At 35.5% G+C, this 14,438-nt stretch overlaps 1 protein-coding gene across 1 annotated transcript in view; it reads left to right on the top strand.

Moving 5' to 3' along the window:
- Positions 1-14,438, top strand: part of gli2a (GLI family zinc finger 2a) — a 115,122-nt gene that overhangs the window by 66,965 nt on the left and 33,719 nt on the right. Inside the window, exons 4-5 of the mRNA XM_073845441.1 lie at positions 7,106-7,308; positions 12,821-12,997. Coding sequence (XP_073701542.1) covers positions 7,106-7,308; positions 12,821-12,997 — 380 coding nt within the window. The remainder of the gene's footprint in view (positions 1-7,105; positions 7,309-12,820; positions 12,998-14,438) is intronic.

Here is a 14,438-nt window from a genome sequence, read left to right as displayed (position 1 = left end):
GTAAGTGAGGACAGCAAAATAAAGTAAACTGTGACATATTATACCCAAAAAAATTCTTCACACAGTGGAAAAGTTTGGGACCAAATTTGATTTGACACTTTGACCTGACCATGTTATGTTACATACCTTTCTATCAAAGTTATCTGACATTATCAAAATGAATTTGTTCTGACACTGTTTAACTCTTAAGTTCTTGTCATATTTTATTACAATTTTCTAAACCATAGCGAATAAACTGTGATAATGTGAGAACATTTAAAGGTGGCTAAATAAATTTTGGATTAGCTGTAATTCATTTGTGATTACCAAGATGAATTTGTTCTGACACAGTTTAACTCTTTGAGTTCTTGTCATGTTTTATTAACATTTTCTAAACTATAGTGAACAAACTATGATAATATGTGACCCTGGACCACAAAACCAGTCATAAGGTTAAATTTTACAAAACTGAGATGTATGCATCATATGAAAGTTCAATAAACAAGCTTTCTATTGATATATGGTTTGTTATGATAAGACAATATTTGGCCGAGATACATCTATTTGAAGATCTGGAAACTGAGGATGCAAAAAAATCTAAATACTGAGTAAATCACCTTTAAAGATCTCCAAATTAAGTTCTTAACAATGCATATTACTAATCAAAAATTACATTTTTATATATTTATAGTAGGAATTTTGCAAAAAAATTTCATGGAACATGATCTTTACTTAATTTCCTAATGATTTTTGGCATAAAAGAAAAATCAATAATTTTGACCCATACTATGTATTTTTGGCTATTGCTACAAATATACCCCAGCGACTTAAGACTGGTTTTGTGGTCCTGGGTCACATATGAGAAATGTTGAAGGTATAATTTTGGTTTGACTGTATTGTTCAAATATGAAAATGTTAGGAAGTTCACACAGAAGCTTACAGAACATTTAAAGGAATAAAAAAAATGAATAAACAATTTAAAAATGTATTATTTTTACACAGTTTTAACACATTTACAACCACGGTCTTCCAACTATAACAATTTTTTGACAATTTCAAGTCAACCCTGAATATGCATTTAAATCATGAGTTGCGTATTAAGTCGGTTTTTCCAAAGGTTCTTTAATAAGAATTGTACAAATTTTGTACTTTGTAGACTTGTAAACACCAGTTAGGTCACCAAAAACTGCTAATGACTGCTTTGATACTGTAACAGTACCTTCACGGTACAAATATTAATACATCTCATTTTGTTGGATCTAAAAGTTTTTTAGTAATACAGAAGATTAGGGATGCACCGAAATAAAATTCTTGGCCAAGCTGAACAAAAATAAACACTGGGCCGATTACGAACACATTTTCCCCCCATGTATTTTGCCAATTTTTTTTTCACCTCTGCATAAATTAAATAGCCAAAATGTGCTTTTTACAGTTTTGTCTTGCTTTTCAAAAAATAAATTACAAAACAACAATTTTAAAATATTTACTTAACTGAACAATTTAACTTAAAATGAATAAGTTGGTAAAATAATATTCTTTGTCCATTTTTAAGACCCCCTTCTTGAATCAGGCATGTACAAATACATGCAGCCTTGCTGAGCAAAGGAGAATGTTTTTTAATAAATGTATTAATAGAGCTGTTGTAATGATTATTATCATTATGTTTTGTCTTTTTTATTTTATTTTACAGAACAACAGTAAAATTACAATGCTAACATTTATAAATGTTTACTTTTATTTTGGCGAAAACCCACAAGAAGACCTCAGCACTACTTGTTGCTGACAGCAGCAGATTTATGAATGATTCTCAGTCGTTACGCTGTTTCAGCGCAGATTTTCCTCCCGCTTTGGACTTTTAACCCAGGCTAACAAACTTGTGCAGCACTGTCAGAATACATACAATTTGTGCATGTATTAGACAACATAACGTTCTGTAGTTTATTTACTAATGGTTTAAGGCCATTTCGCGATTTCAGTCATCATACAGTAACCATGTCTTCTCATCGAAGACATGCGATGCGCTTCTAAACAGTCTCTGGCTGTCGGTACTTGTAATGATTTTTGCGTCTTGGACAGTTTTAAATGCTTCCACACTGCCGACATATTTGCTGCATTAGTGCACGCCTCTATTTGATTGCGTCACGTCATTGTTCGGTATAACTTATTCGGCCTTTCCGCTTATTCTGTTGAACACCAAAAAGAGCTGCATCCCTAATACAGATGCTAAAAGAATTTCAAGTGGAGTTATTGTGTTGGGTTACCATAGGCAGCTACCACCCATGGTGCAACAGTGGAAGACTGCTAAAATGACAGGTAGCTATTAAGAAGAAGCTCTCTAAATGCACCATGACATACCCTGTCTATGACTAAGGTCTCTTTAACCGTTCAAGTACCATCTTGTCAGAGAGAGGGCGTAACAACAAGACCTCAGTTATCATTCTTGTCAGTAGAGGCCCTCTTTTTCTTATCCCTTGACAGGTAAAGTTGTAAATAATGGCTTATTATTGAGGGTTCAAACACCCTGAGCAGTTTTTCTGATTTATTTATACGCTGACATGTTGTCTTGTCGATTCTGACTGTCTGGCAGTCACTGAAAAATATGGGAATGTACCCAAAACTGGGATTTTGTTGACATACTTTCCCAAGACTTCAAAACTATTGTAAATATTACTGTATTATTTTATTGACATCTGTTGGATCTTTAGATTGGGACATTGAAACCAGTGGTCACTATAATGATGACCGTGATGCCATCTGTTGTGATACTGTTGTCCATGGTCAAGATGGCAACCAAAAGCACATGCTTGTATGACCGCATACAGATAACACATCTTTGGCAGTTTGCAAAATCATAGCACTATTGCAGGCGAATATTAATTTTGAGCACTTGCTCCAGCCAAACCCCCCCCCCCCCTTTCCACAAACTGGGGGGAGGATTTGGTGGTTTGTGTATGGCGAGTCTGTTTTCTTTCAGCTCCTCAAGAACAGAGACGTCTTTATGGCTATCCTTTCAAGGAGGCTGATGGCAGAAAGTTGGCAACTGGACAAGCCTGGTAGTCTGCAGGCGTTTACTGGAAACTGAGCACGACTCAGGCTGGGTGCAGGTTGGCCTCCGAACAGAGATGGTATAAATGAGAGACTGAGATGAAGCCAGACCGTGCCAAGCATAATGCATCTGATACCCGCTGTTCAGATAGTCACTGTAGGCTTTGCTCACGTCTAATTAAAGATACAAAAAACAGTTTATCTATTTTTGAAATATGCATGTATTAAAGCAATGGTTTCAAATTCTGTCATCATTTACTCACCCTCATGTCATTTTAAACCTGTAGTTTTTCTTCAGTGCAATGCAATAGGAGACGGTAAGCAGAAAGTGAATGGTAATCAGGGCTTGTAAAGCTACAAAATGCAGTACAAAGGCAATAACCTTACTTCAGAATCTTTTAAGAAGCATGATCAATCTGTTTCTCATTCAAAGCTATTTCCCAGCTCAAAATGTTTTAGAATCGTAGTTTTAACTACATTTATTATACTTGAATGATGCTTTTAGTCAGTTTTTGTAGCTTGGCTGCACTGGTCACTATTTACTTTCATTGTATGCCAAACATCAAGATTCGACTTTCTGCTAAACATCATCTTGTTTTGGGAAAAAAAAACGTGACGGTGATTAGATGATGACAGAACTGTTACCTTAAGTGTTTGGCACATAACTAAATACATTTTGATGGAGGCAATCTGTAATCCTCTGCATTCAAATGTCAAACAAATCTAAATAACATACACTTTCATAAAAGAAACATCCCCCTTTCATTGAGGTAAAGCTTGTTTTCCTCTCCCTTTGAGTACGGTCTAATTTTCCTTGAAACAAAATGAATGTGTAGCTATAGTTGTAGCCTGCTTGCCATCAAATCCCCAGAAGAACCGACCATCCCCCCCGCAATTTGCAGGCCCGAGCGCAGAACACACCCTTGTGGAACGCAGGCTCTGATTCATACGCATGGTCATTTCCTCTCCCAGTGGAAAGTAAAGTAGTATGGGGACATAGACGGGTCTGCTTTATTTAACACTGTATGACATCCCCTCTGTTTAAGAGCACTCCATTTAGGGACTCAACTGCAACAAAAGAGCTCTCTGGGATAGTTGATTATGATTGGTCGGTCACAACATTAGCCAGTCAGAATCAGTTTAACATCATGGTCCAGATCACATTTTTGGGTTTATTTTACAATTATTACTTTTACTTTAAGTACCTTTGTGTAGCTCAAAGATTATGGTGATAGCAATGCCAAGGTCATGGGTTCGTTTCCCAAGTAAGGAAGGAATGAAGTGAAGTGAAAAAATGTATAGCTTGAATGCAGTGTAAGTTGAAAATCATCTGCCAAATGCATAAATGTAAAAGTAGATCTGATTTTGCTCTTGTACAGGAGTTCAACCACTGTACAGTAACATGTAGGTCATAAGTTCGATTCCCAAGAAGTTCATGATTTTAAAAACATGTATAGTTTGAATGTAACTTAAGTTGCATTGGATAAAGTAACTGCCAAATGTGCAAATATAAATGTACTTCTAGGACACGGATCCTGATCTTGCTCTCGTCCAGGTGTTCAACCACTGTACACTAACATGTCGGTCATGGGTTCGATTCCCAAGAAGTTAATGAATTTAAAAACATGTATAGTTTGAATGTAACTTAAGTCATATTGGATAAAGCGTCTACCAAATGTGCACATATAAATGTACTTGTAGGACAGCAGATCCTAATCTTCCTCTCATCCAGGTGTTCAAGCACTGTACACTAACATGTAGGTCATGGGTTTGATTCCCAAGGAATTTATTAATTAAAAAAAAACATGTATAGTTTGAATATAATGTAAGTCGCATTGGATAAAAGCATCTGCCACATGCATACATGTAAAAATAGGACATCAGATTCTGATCTTGCTCTCATCCAGGTGTTCAACCACTGTACACTACCATGTAGGCAATGGGTTCGATTCCCAAGGAGTTCATGAATTGAAAAAATGTATAGTTTGAATGTAATGCAATGCTTTAGATAAAAGCGTCTGCTGAATGTGCAAATGTAAAAGTAGGGCATCATATTCTGATCTTGCTCATGTCTAGGTGTTCAACCACTGGACACTAACATGTAGTTCATAGGTTTATTTCTCAAGTAGTTTATTAATTGAAAAACATGTATAGTTTGAATGTAATGCAATGCTTTAGATAAAAGCATCTTCCAAATGTGTAAATGTTTAAAGTAGGGCATCAGAATCTGATATTGCTCTTCTCCAGGTGTTTATACACTGTACACTAAGGTCATGGGTTCAATTCCCAAGAAATTATTAATTAAAAAGCATGCGTAGTCGGATATAATGTAAGTTGCATTGGATAAAAGCGTCTGCTGAATGTGCAAATGTAAAAGTAGGACATCATATTCTGATCTCGCTCATGTCTAGGTGTTCAACCACTGGACACTAACATGTAGTTCATGGGTTTATTTCTCAAGTAGTTTATTAATTGAAAAACATGTATAGTTTGAATGTAAGTCACATTGGATAAAAGCGTCTGTCAAATGTGTAAATGTACTTGAAGGACAGCAGCTTCTGATCTTGCTCTTGTTCAGGTGTTCAACCACTGTACACTAACATGTAGGTCATGGGTTTGATTCCCAAGGAGTTCATGAATTTAAAAAAAATGTATAGTTTGAATGTAATGTAAGTCGCATTAGATAAAAGCGTCTTTCAAATGTGTAAATGTTAAAGTAAGACATCAGAATCTCATCTTGCTCTTGTCAGGTGTTCAACCACTGTACACTAAGGTCATGGGTTCAGTTCCCAAGAAATTCAGTAATCGGAAAACATGTATAGTTTAAATATAATGTAGGTCGCATTCGATAAAAGTGTCTGCCAAATGTGTAAATGCAAGTGTACTAGTAGGACATCAGATACTGATCTTGCTCTCGTCCAGGTGTTCAACCACTATATATTAACATGTAGTTGAGAAAACCACACGCAAACATCTCTTCAAACATCTCTCTGATTCAGAAGATCAGACTGTGTCCTCTACTTTCAGGAAATGTTAGAGTTACAGCTGCCTCCTGGCTGGTGTTTTTTGGACCGGCGTGCGGGCGGAGTAGATGCGTGCCAAGACGTGACACATTTATATCCTCACCACGACCTGTGAGCTATCTGTGAACTTCTGCCCCGCTATCTTGTTTTACACATCAGTTTCACAAACAGTGTCTGAGAAATGGAGGAGGAAATATTAAGCAGTCTCATCATAACACTTCAGGCTTGTGTGTCTTCAGAGGCGTCCGTCCCACGTAGACATTACAACGACCATGTACTACAGCACTCTCAGTCTCAACTTGTTCAATACCTCAGGCATAAAGGGAGGAGTAGCTTGTCTACATTAGGGAGTCATGAAAAAAACATGACCAGTTTCAGTTCACATTGATGCCCAGTCTGTAAAGGCCCCTTTAACCAGCTGATACTGTCAAGTGGACCTTACCTGAACCTAAAATTGTTTGCCATTGTATGAATTTGTTTTTCAGATAAACTTTTGTTTTGAGATTTAGATATTTTAAATGGAAAACAAGACAAAAAATGCAAAGTGTTGAAGTGTCTGATTTAACTCCAGTTTTTGATCCATTCCACTTCAATATGCATTATATTTCTAAATGAAGCTACAAATCTATGGTGAAATTTAATTTTATTAAGCACAAATTGATTAAATTGTGAAAAGTGGGCATTACATACTAGAAGGGAGCCAGACGACTGCAGGGTACATGGGCTGAAAAATTAAGAGGGATTTGTGGCGCCATCTAAAAAGAAAACTTGATGAATCCTGCACCATAAAATCAGAAATGCACATTAAGAAAGTAAATGGACATTTTTGATTTCCTGATGATTATAATAATGAGTTCTGAGCTTGTTTTAAGTGAAACAATTAAGGTCTGACTTTGACACAGTGAAGAAGATTGTAAAGACATTAAGTATTTTTACATGGCCCCAAGACATGGATTTACACAGAGGGTCCCTAATTATGCTATACTTAAGCACTTAAACTCTGTGGCAGCTTGTCTTTGTGTAAGAAACTAATTGAGCTGGTCTTTGTCTTTTGCTAGACCGCATGGATTAGCTGGCAGTCCAGTTATCTCTGATATCTCGCTCATCCGGCTATCGCCTCACCCTGCGACTACCGGAGAATCACCCTTCAACCCTCCTCACCCGTATGTCAACCCACACATGGAGCACTACCTGCGATCAGTCCACAGCAGCCCCACGCTCTCAATGATCTCCGCAGCACGAGGACTGAGCCCTGCGGACGGTGAGTCTTTTTGTTCCCCATGTGCCAGGATACACTACCATTCATTAAAGAGAAGTTCACTTCCAGAACAAAAATTTACAGATAATTTACTTACCCCCATCCAAGATGTCTATGTCTTTCTTTCTACTGTTGTAAAGAAACTTTTTTTTTTTTTGACATTTTTGTTTTTAAACATTTTAGGATTTCTCTCCATATATGGACTTCTATGGTGCCCCAACTTTGAACTTCCAAAATGCTGTTTAAATGCAGCTTCAAAGGGAAATGATTGGTTAATTTCTAAAAAAAAAAAATTGACAATTTATATACTTTTTAGCCTCATATCCTTGCGTGTGCTCTGTGTATTCTGGTTTAAGACAGTTAGGGTATGTCGAAAAACTTTCGCCTCTAACTTCAAAATCGTCCTACATCGCTTTTTTACTTTTTTTTTGTAAAGGGCGTTTTATCTTCTTTGCACATTCACTTTGTAAACACTGGGTCGGTACTTCTGCAGCGATGTAGGGTGATTCTTAAGTTGGAGGAGAAAATGAGATAAGAGTTTTTCAACATACCCTAACTGCCTTGAACCGGAATACACAGAGTACACACAGAACTAGACAAGATGAGCATTTGAGGTTAAAAAGTATATAAATTGTCACTTTATTTAGAAAATAACCAATCGTTTCACTAGATAAGACCCTTCTTCTTCGTTTGGGATCATTTAGAGTCCTTTGAATCTGCATTTAAACTGCATTTTGGAAGTTCAAACTCGGATGCACCATAGAAGTCCACTATATGGAGAGAAATCCTGAAATGTTTTCCTCAAAGAACATTTATTTACGACTGAAGAAAGAAACACATTAACATCTTGGATGACAAGAGGGCGAGTAAATTATCAGTAAATTTTTGTTCTGGAAGTGAACTTCTTTAAGATTTTTAGAAGTTATACTTTTATTTAACAGGATAACATTAAATTGATTAAAAGTGACAGTACAGACCTATAATGTTACAAAAGATTTCTATTTTAAATACTCTAAGCTGTTCTTTTCAAAGAGTCCTGAAAAAATATATCAGGATTTCCACTAAAATATTAAGATGCAAAGCCGTTTTGCAGTTTTCAGCATTGATGAAACTAACAGCTGCTGAAAAGTCAGCTTTGCCATCACAGAAATAAATAACATTTTAAAATATATTAAAATATTAGTAAATTATTTTAAATAGTAATAATATTGTTAAAAAGGGGGAAATATAAAAGGGGTATCTTTAGCCATAAATTAAAGTAAATTTTCTCACTTTCATGTCTTTCTAAAATTCTAAAAATATGACTTTCTTTTGTAAAACACAATAAGAATTGTTCACCAGAATCTTCATTACTTGTTTTATGTAATAGAAGTGAATGGTGCCCAATTTTTAAAAATGACTAATAGCATCATAAAAGATTCTGACTCATGTGCTGTAATCTAAGTAATCTCAAGAAGTATTATGCCATTGTGTGAGGAAATACAGGATCTAAGTACTTTTATAATACTTTTATTGTGCTTTTTTATGTTTTTGGCTCTTGACAGCCCTTTGAAACCATTCAGTTTCACTTTATGAAGTGAGCATCCTATCTAGCATTTTATTTTGTGTTTAAAAGAAAAAAAAGAAAGTCAGGTTTGGAATGGCATGAGGGTGAGTGAATTATAACATCCGGGACAGACAGGTATTTCCACAGTGGCTTACTGAAAACATGCTTTTTTGTGATGCTACCTCCATGCTCTTAGGTGCCAGTAGAAATCCAAGAGCACTTTTTATCTCCCATCATACCGGCTGAAAGTGGGTTTTACATTTGTAGGGGTATTCTGGGAGAAAAAGTAAAAACATTAGTCAGTCCTACTTTATATTAGGTGGCCTTGACTACTATGTACTTGCATAAAATATAAGTACAGTGTACTTCATCATATTTTTGCTATTTAAAACAACCATTTTCTATTTGAATATATTTTTAAAATGTAATTTATTTCTGTGATTTCAAAGCAGAATTTTTAGCATCATTACTCCAGTCACATGATCCTTCAGAAATCATTTTAATATTATGATTTGCTGGTCAATAATTATTTTAATATAATTATGTTGAAAACAGCTGAGTAGAATTTTTTTCTGGTTTCTTTGATGAATAGAAAGTTCAGAAGAACAGCATTTATCTGAAACAAATTTTTGTAACATGTCTTTATCATCACTTTTGATCAATTTAAAGAAATTAAAAGAAAAATGCTGACAATTTAGCTTTGATCACATGAATGAATTACTTTTTAAAATATATTCAAGATATGTAAAATATATTCATAGAAAACAGTTATTTTAAATGGTGAAAAATATTTCAAAATTGTACTGTTTTTGCTGTACTTTGGACCAAATAAATGCAGGTTTAAAAAAAGCATTAAACATCTTACTGTTCAAAAACCTTTGACTGTAAGTGTATTGCATCAAATTATTAATTTAAATGTAAGTTCATAGTAGTTACAGACACTGTCTAGTGTCTACCATTTGTTTATCTCCTTTATTGTGTCAATGATTTGGACATTACGCATGCTAAAAACATTACTGTAGACTTGGTCTTATTTATGTACAGTAGGCTTGAATATGTAAATAGATGATAGTCAGAAAGAAAACAGTTTACTGAACATTATCTACCTTGCCAAAAAGTCTGGTCCTTTCAGCCTTGTTACTATAACAGGTTGGGATGAGAGATAAGTCACCAAGCACAATGTCTTGGCAGTAATGGTTCTGCTTTCACACTTAAATAAGCAATGTGGAATAGATTGTGTTGGTGATTAAATGGCTGAAGAGATAAAGGAAGGAGTTAAGCTTGAGTGAGTCTAAATAAAACTAAAAAGCCTATTTCCTACCTATATATACACATTGTTTACCAACACTTTCAAAAGTCTTGTATAAAAGATGGACAGGTGATTCATTCCCAGTCAAACTTAATTTTTTGCATGCATTGCAGTTAGCTGCTTTAGTCATGCAGAAGTCAATCATGTTCTCGTTTAACAGAAGGTCCATAAAGAAAACTGATTAAGATCGGTGGAGATGTCCCCTGCCCCAGAGCAGTCTTCCAACTGCTGATCTGCCTTCATTGCTTTACCGCCTCAGGGCTTATCCAGCTCCGGCCTCTGCCGCACCCCTCCTCACTTCGATTCGGAGCCCCTCTAGGGACGCAGTTATACGATCCGGCGAGCGTGGAGAAAATAAACGGCCTTGTTCTGCCATGAATCCAGCACAAACACACGCCTGTTCTTTTTTAACCTCGCTAGGGCCTAATTGTTCCTGATAGAGCTGTTATGGTATGAATGGCCAAGCAGGCAAGCATGAGGTAGAAACCCCCTCAATCCTGAGTGTCCCATAACTTAAGCAGCAAGGACGTGAACTGCTGTTATTTCTTCGTCGCAGGCGAGTGTTTTGGAAGTGACATAGGAGGCACTAATGGTAATCTGACCTAGGCAGAAAGAAAAATAAATAAATTCTTGCTTGTATTGCCTTTGACACCTTTAGTTTGGGGTTTAGTAGGTGCTGGTGTTAACAAATTTACCTAAGTTTAGGCAGGGAGGGGAAGGAGAGAGCAGAGTGAGCTGCACCACTTTTTACTACTTGTTTTACTTGTACAAGATAATATATCTATAGTTGAAGTCAAAAGTTTACATACACCTTGCAGAATCTGTGAAATGTTAATTATTTTACCAAAATAAGAGGGAGCACACAAAATGCAAATTATTTTTTTTATTTAGTACTCACCTGAATAAGATATTTCACATAAAAGATGTTTACATAGTCCACAAGAGAACATAATAGTTGAATTTATCAAAATTGCCCTGTTCAAAAGTTTACATACACTTGATTCTTAATACTGTGTTATTACCTGAATGATCCACAGCTGTGCTTTGTTTAGTAATAGTTGTTCATGAGTTCCTTGTTTCTCCTGAACCGTTAAACTGCCCGCTGTTCTTCAGAAAAGTCCTTCAATTCCCACAAATTCTTTGATTTTTCAGCATTTTTTGTGTATTTTGAACCCTTTCCAACAATGACCGTATGATTTTGAGATCCATCTTTTCACACTGAGGACAACTGAGGGACTCATATGCAACTATTACAGAAGGTTCAAACAATCTCTGATGCTTCAGAACAAAATGCAATGCATTAAGAGCTGGGGGGTGAAAACGTTTTGAATTTGAAGATTAGCGTAGATTTAACTTTTTGTCTTCTGGGAAACATGTAAGTATACTCTGTAGCTTCTGAAAGGCAGTACTAAAAATAAGAAAAATGTACACATCCTCGTTCAAGTCAAAAGTTTACACCCCTGGCTCTTAATGGATTGTGTTTCCTTCTAAAGCACCAATGAGCATTTGAACCTTATGTAATAGTTGCATATGAGTCCCTCAGTTGTTCTTAGTGTAAACAGATGGATCTCAAAATAATACAGTCATTGTTGGAAAGGGTTAAAAAAAAATGCTGAAAAACCCCAAACTCTGTGGGACCTGAAGGACTTTTCTGAAGAACAGAAGGCAGTTTAACTGTTCAGGACAAACAAGAAACTCATGAACAACTATCACTAAACAAAAAAAAAAAAAAGCTGTGGATCATTGAGGTAACAACACAGTATTAAGAATCAAGAGTATGTAAACTTTTGAACAGGGTAATTTTTATAAATTCAACCATTATTTTCTCTTGTGGGCTACATGCAAATGTTATTTATGTGAAATATATTATTCAGGTCAGTACTAAATAAAAAATAACATGCATTTTGTAAGATCCCACTTTTGGTAAAATAGTAAACATTTTGTAAACTTTTGACTTCAACTGTATAAAACAGACTTTCATTTTTTGTTCAACAAGGTCAAAAAAAAACGGTCAAAAGTGACAGCAATTTTTCAGTAAATTTTTGAAAAGCATCAGTTTGTCATGTACTGTACATCTCTCATAAGCAGTCTGTATAACATGTTTAAATACTATATGTGACCCTGGACCACAAAACCAGTCGCTGGGGTATATTTGTAGCAATAGCCAAAAATACATTGTATGGGTCAAATTTATTGATTTTTCTTTTATGCCAAAAATCATTAGGAAATTAAGTAAAGATCATGTTCCATGAAGATTTTTTGTAAAATTCCTACTGTCAACATATCAAAATGTAATTTTTGATTAGTAATATGTATTTTTAAGAACTTAATTTGGACAACTTTAAAGGTGATTTTCTCAGTATTTTGATTTTTTTTGCGCCCTCAGATTCCAGATTTTCAAATAGATGTATCTCGGCCAAATATTGTCCTATCCTAACAAACCATACATCAATAGAAAGCTTATTTATTGAGCTTTCATATGATGTATACATCTTAGTTTTGTAAAATTTAACCTTATGACTGGTTTTGTGGTCCAGGGTCACATATATGGTTATGTGACAAAGAATTGCAGGTGATGGTATGTCTAACCCCACCCTCTGCTACCCATATGTGTGTATTACTCCTGAAATACTAAACTCCTCTCTTCTTTGTCTTAGCAGTGACCCATGAACACCTGAAGGAGCGGAGCTTGTTTGGCCTTCCCCCTCCCCCACCAGGGGCCAACCCTTCAGAGTACTATCACCTCATCGCCAGTCACCGCAGCCCTTATGGAGACCTGCTCATGCCGGCAGCGACCGCAGCTGCTCATCTCCCTGACTACATGAGCCCAGTGGACAGTGAGTTACACACTCTGAGTACTGCACTAACCAACATACTACATCCATACTGTCACCGGAAAGGGATAGTTCACCCAAAAATGAAAAATCCCCCATGATTTACTCATCCTCAAGCCATAGTTGTATATGTTCTTTCAGACAAATACAATCAGAGTTATATTAAAAATGTCCTGGCTCTTTCAAGCTTTATAATGGCAGTGAATGGCTGTTAAGATTTTGAAGTCCAATAAAGTGCTTCCATTCATCATAAAAAGTACTCCACACGGCTCCGAGAGGTTAATAAAGGCCTCCTGAGGAGAATCGATGCGTTTGTGTGAGAGAAATATCCATATTTAAAACTTTATAAACCGTAATCTCTATCTTGCACTGTTGTATGTAAGTTCATGAGAGAGCAATGTAGTTGAATTGCAATGAAACGGAATGCAGCAAGACACAGAACTGAATTATTGTAGCCAGAATCACTTACGTTCACATACTTTCATCAAGCATTTCTCTGACCTTAAAATTGGAATACTATTTTCTTGTTCATATGGCAGCATGCAGTTTAACATATGCATGTTTTTAAATACTCTAAATGATATTCTTTGTAATATTAAAATATGTAAATAATATTAATTGCAATTTGCCAAAAAAAAAGTAATTTGGCTCTTAGTAATTTAATTATATGAGCCAGTGGCTCCCATAAGGCTCAGACCCCTGGTTCTCCAGGAGTGTAAATACTGTGGCTTTGTGGTGATTTCAAAATATTGCCGTGTTGGTCTGAGTAGGCCAACATGTCAAATTTTAGCTCAACCAGTGGTCTTCTGAGCAGGACTACTTGTTTTTTGAGCAGAAGCAGACATGTATATGGAAAACCTGCTTGGAAATAATCTTTATTTTTGCAGTTCTGCTTAGTAGCACTGAAACATCAGACTTCATCTTAAAAAAAAAAAAAAAAAAAAAAAAACGAAATCTAACCCAAAAAAAGGAACCAAAATAGACACAGCCAGTACCTTGTTATTTTAGTATAATATTTTCAATATGTTTTTAATTTTCACTTTAATTTTAGTTCGTTTTAGTCATTTTTTTGTGTAATCTAAACAAAAACAAAAAAAAATCCTCTTGGCAACTTACATAAAACAATGTATATTTTGGCTTTTAAGGGGAGAAACTACAGGGGAAAAAAACTGTTTTTTTTATGCAACTATAAAGTTTGAGATTTTGGGCTTTTTTGGCTTTTTGGAAAGAAAACATCCAAAGAACACTGTTAAGTGTTTCTTTTATAGCACTTTATCTATTTGTGTCTATAGATTTCAATTACAATGCATATTTTTAAGGTCTTCTACACTGAGCCATAAATCTCCACTTCAGTAACACTTACACACACACCAGACTTTACATTTTTATTCCTGTCTATATCCTGAATGTTTTTACAGAGGGATTTGTTCATATATAATTTGCT

This window comes from Garra rufa, chromosome 8, assembly GCF_049309525.1.
Source record: "Garra rufa chromosome 8, GarRuf1.0, whole genome shotgun sequence".
NCBI classification, from domain to species: Eukaryota; Metazoa; Chordata; class Actinopteri; order Cypriniformes; family Cyprinidae; genus Garra; species Garra rufa.
Note: the sequence above shows the minus strand (reverse complement) of the source record. Positions and strands in the feature narration are given on the sequence as shown.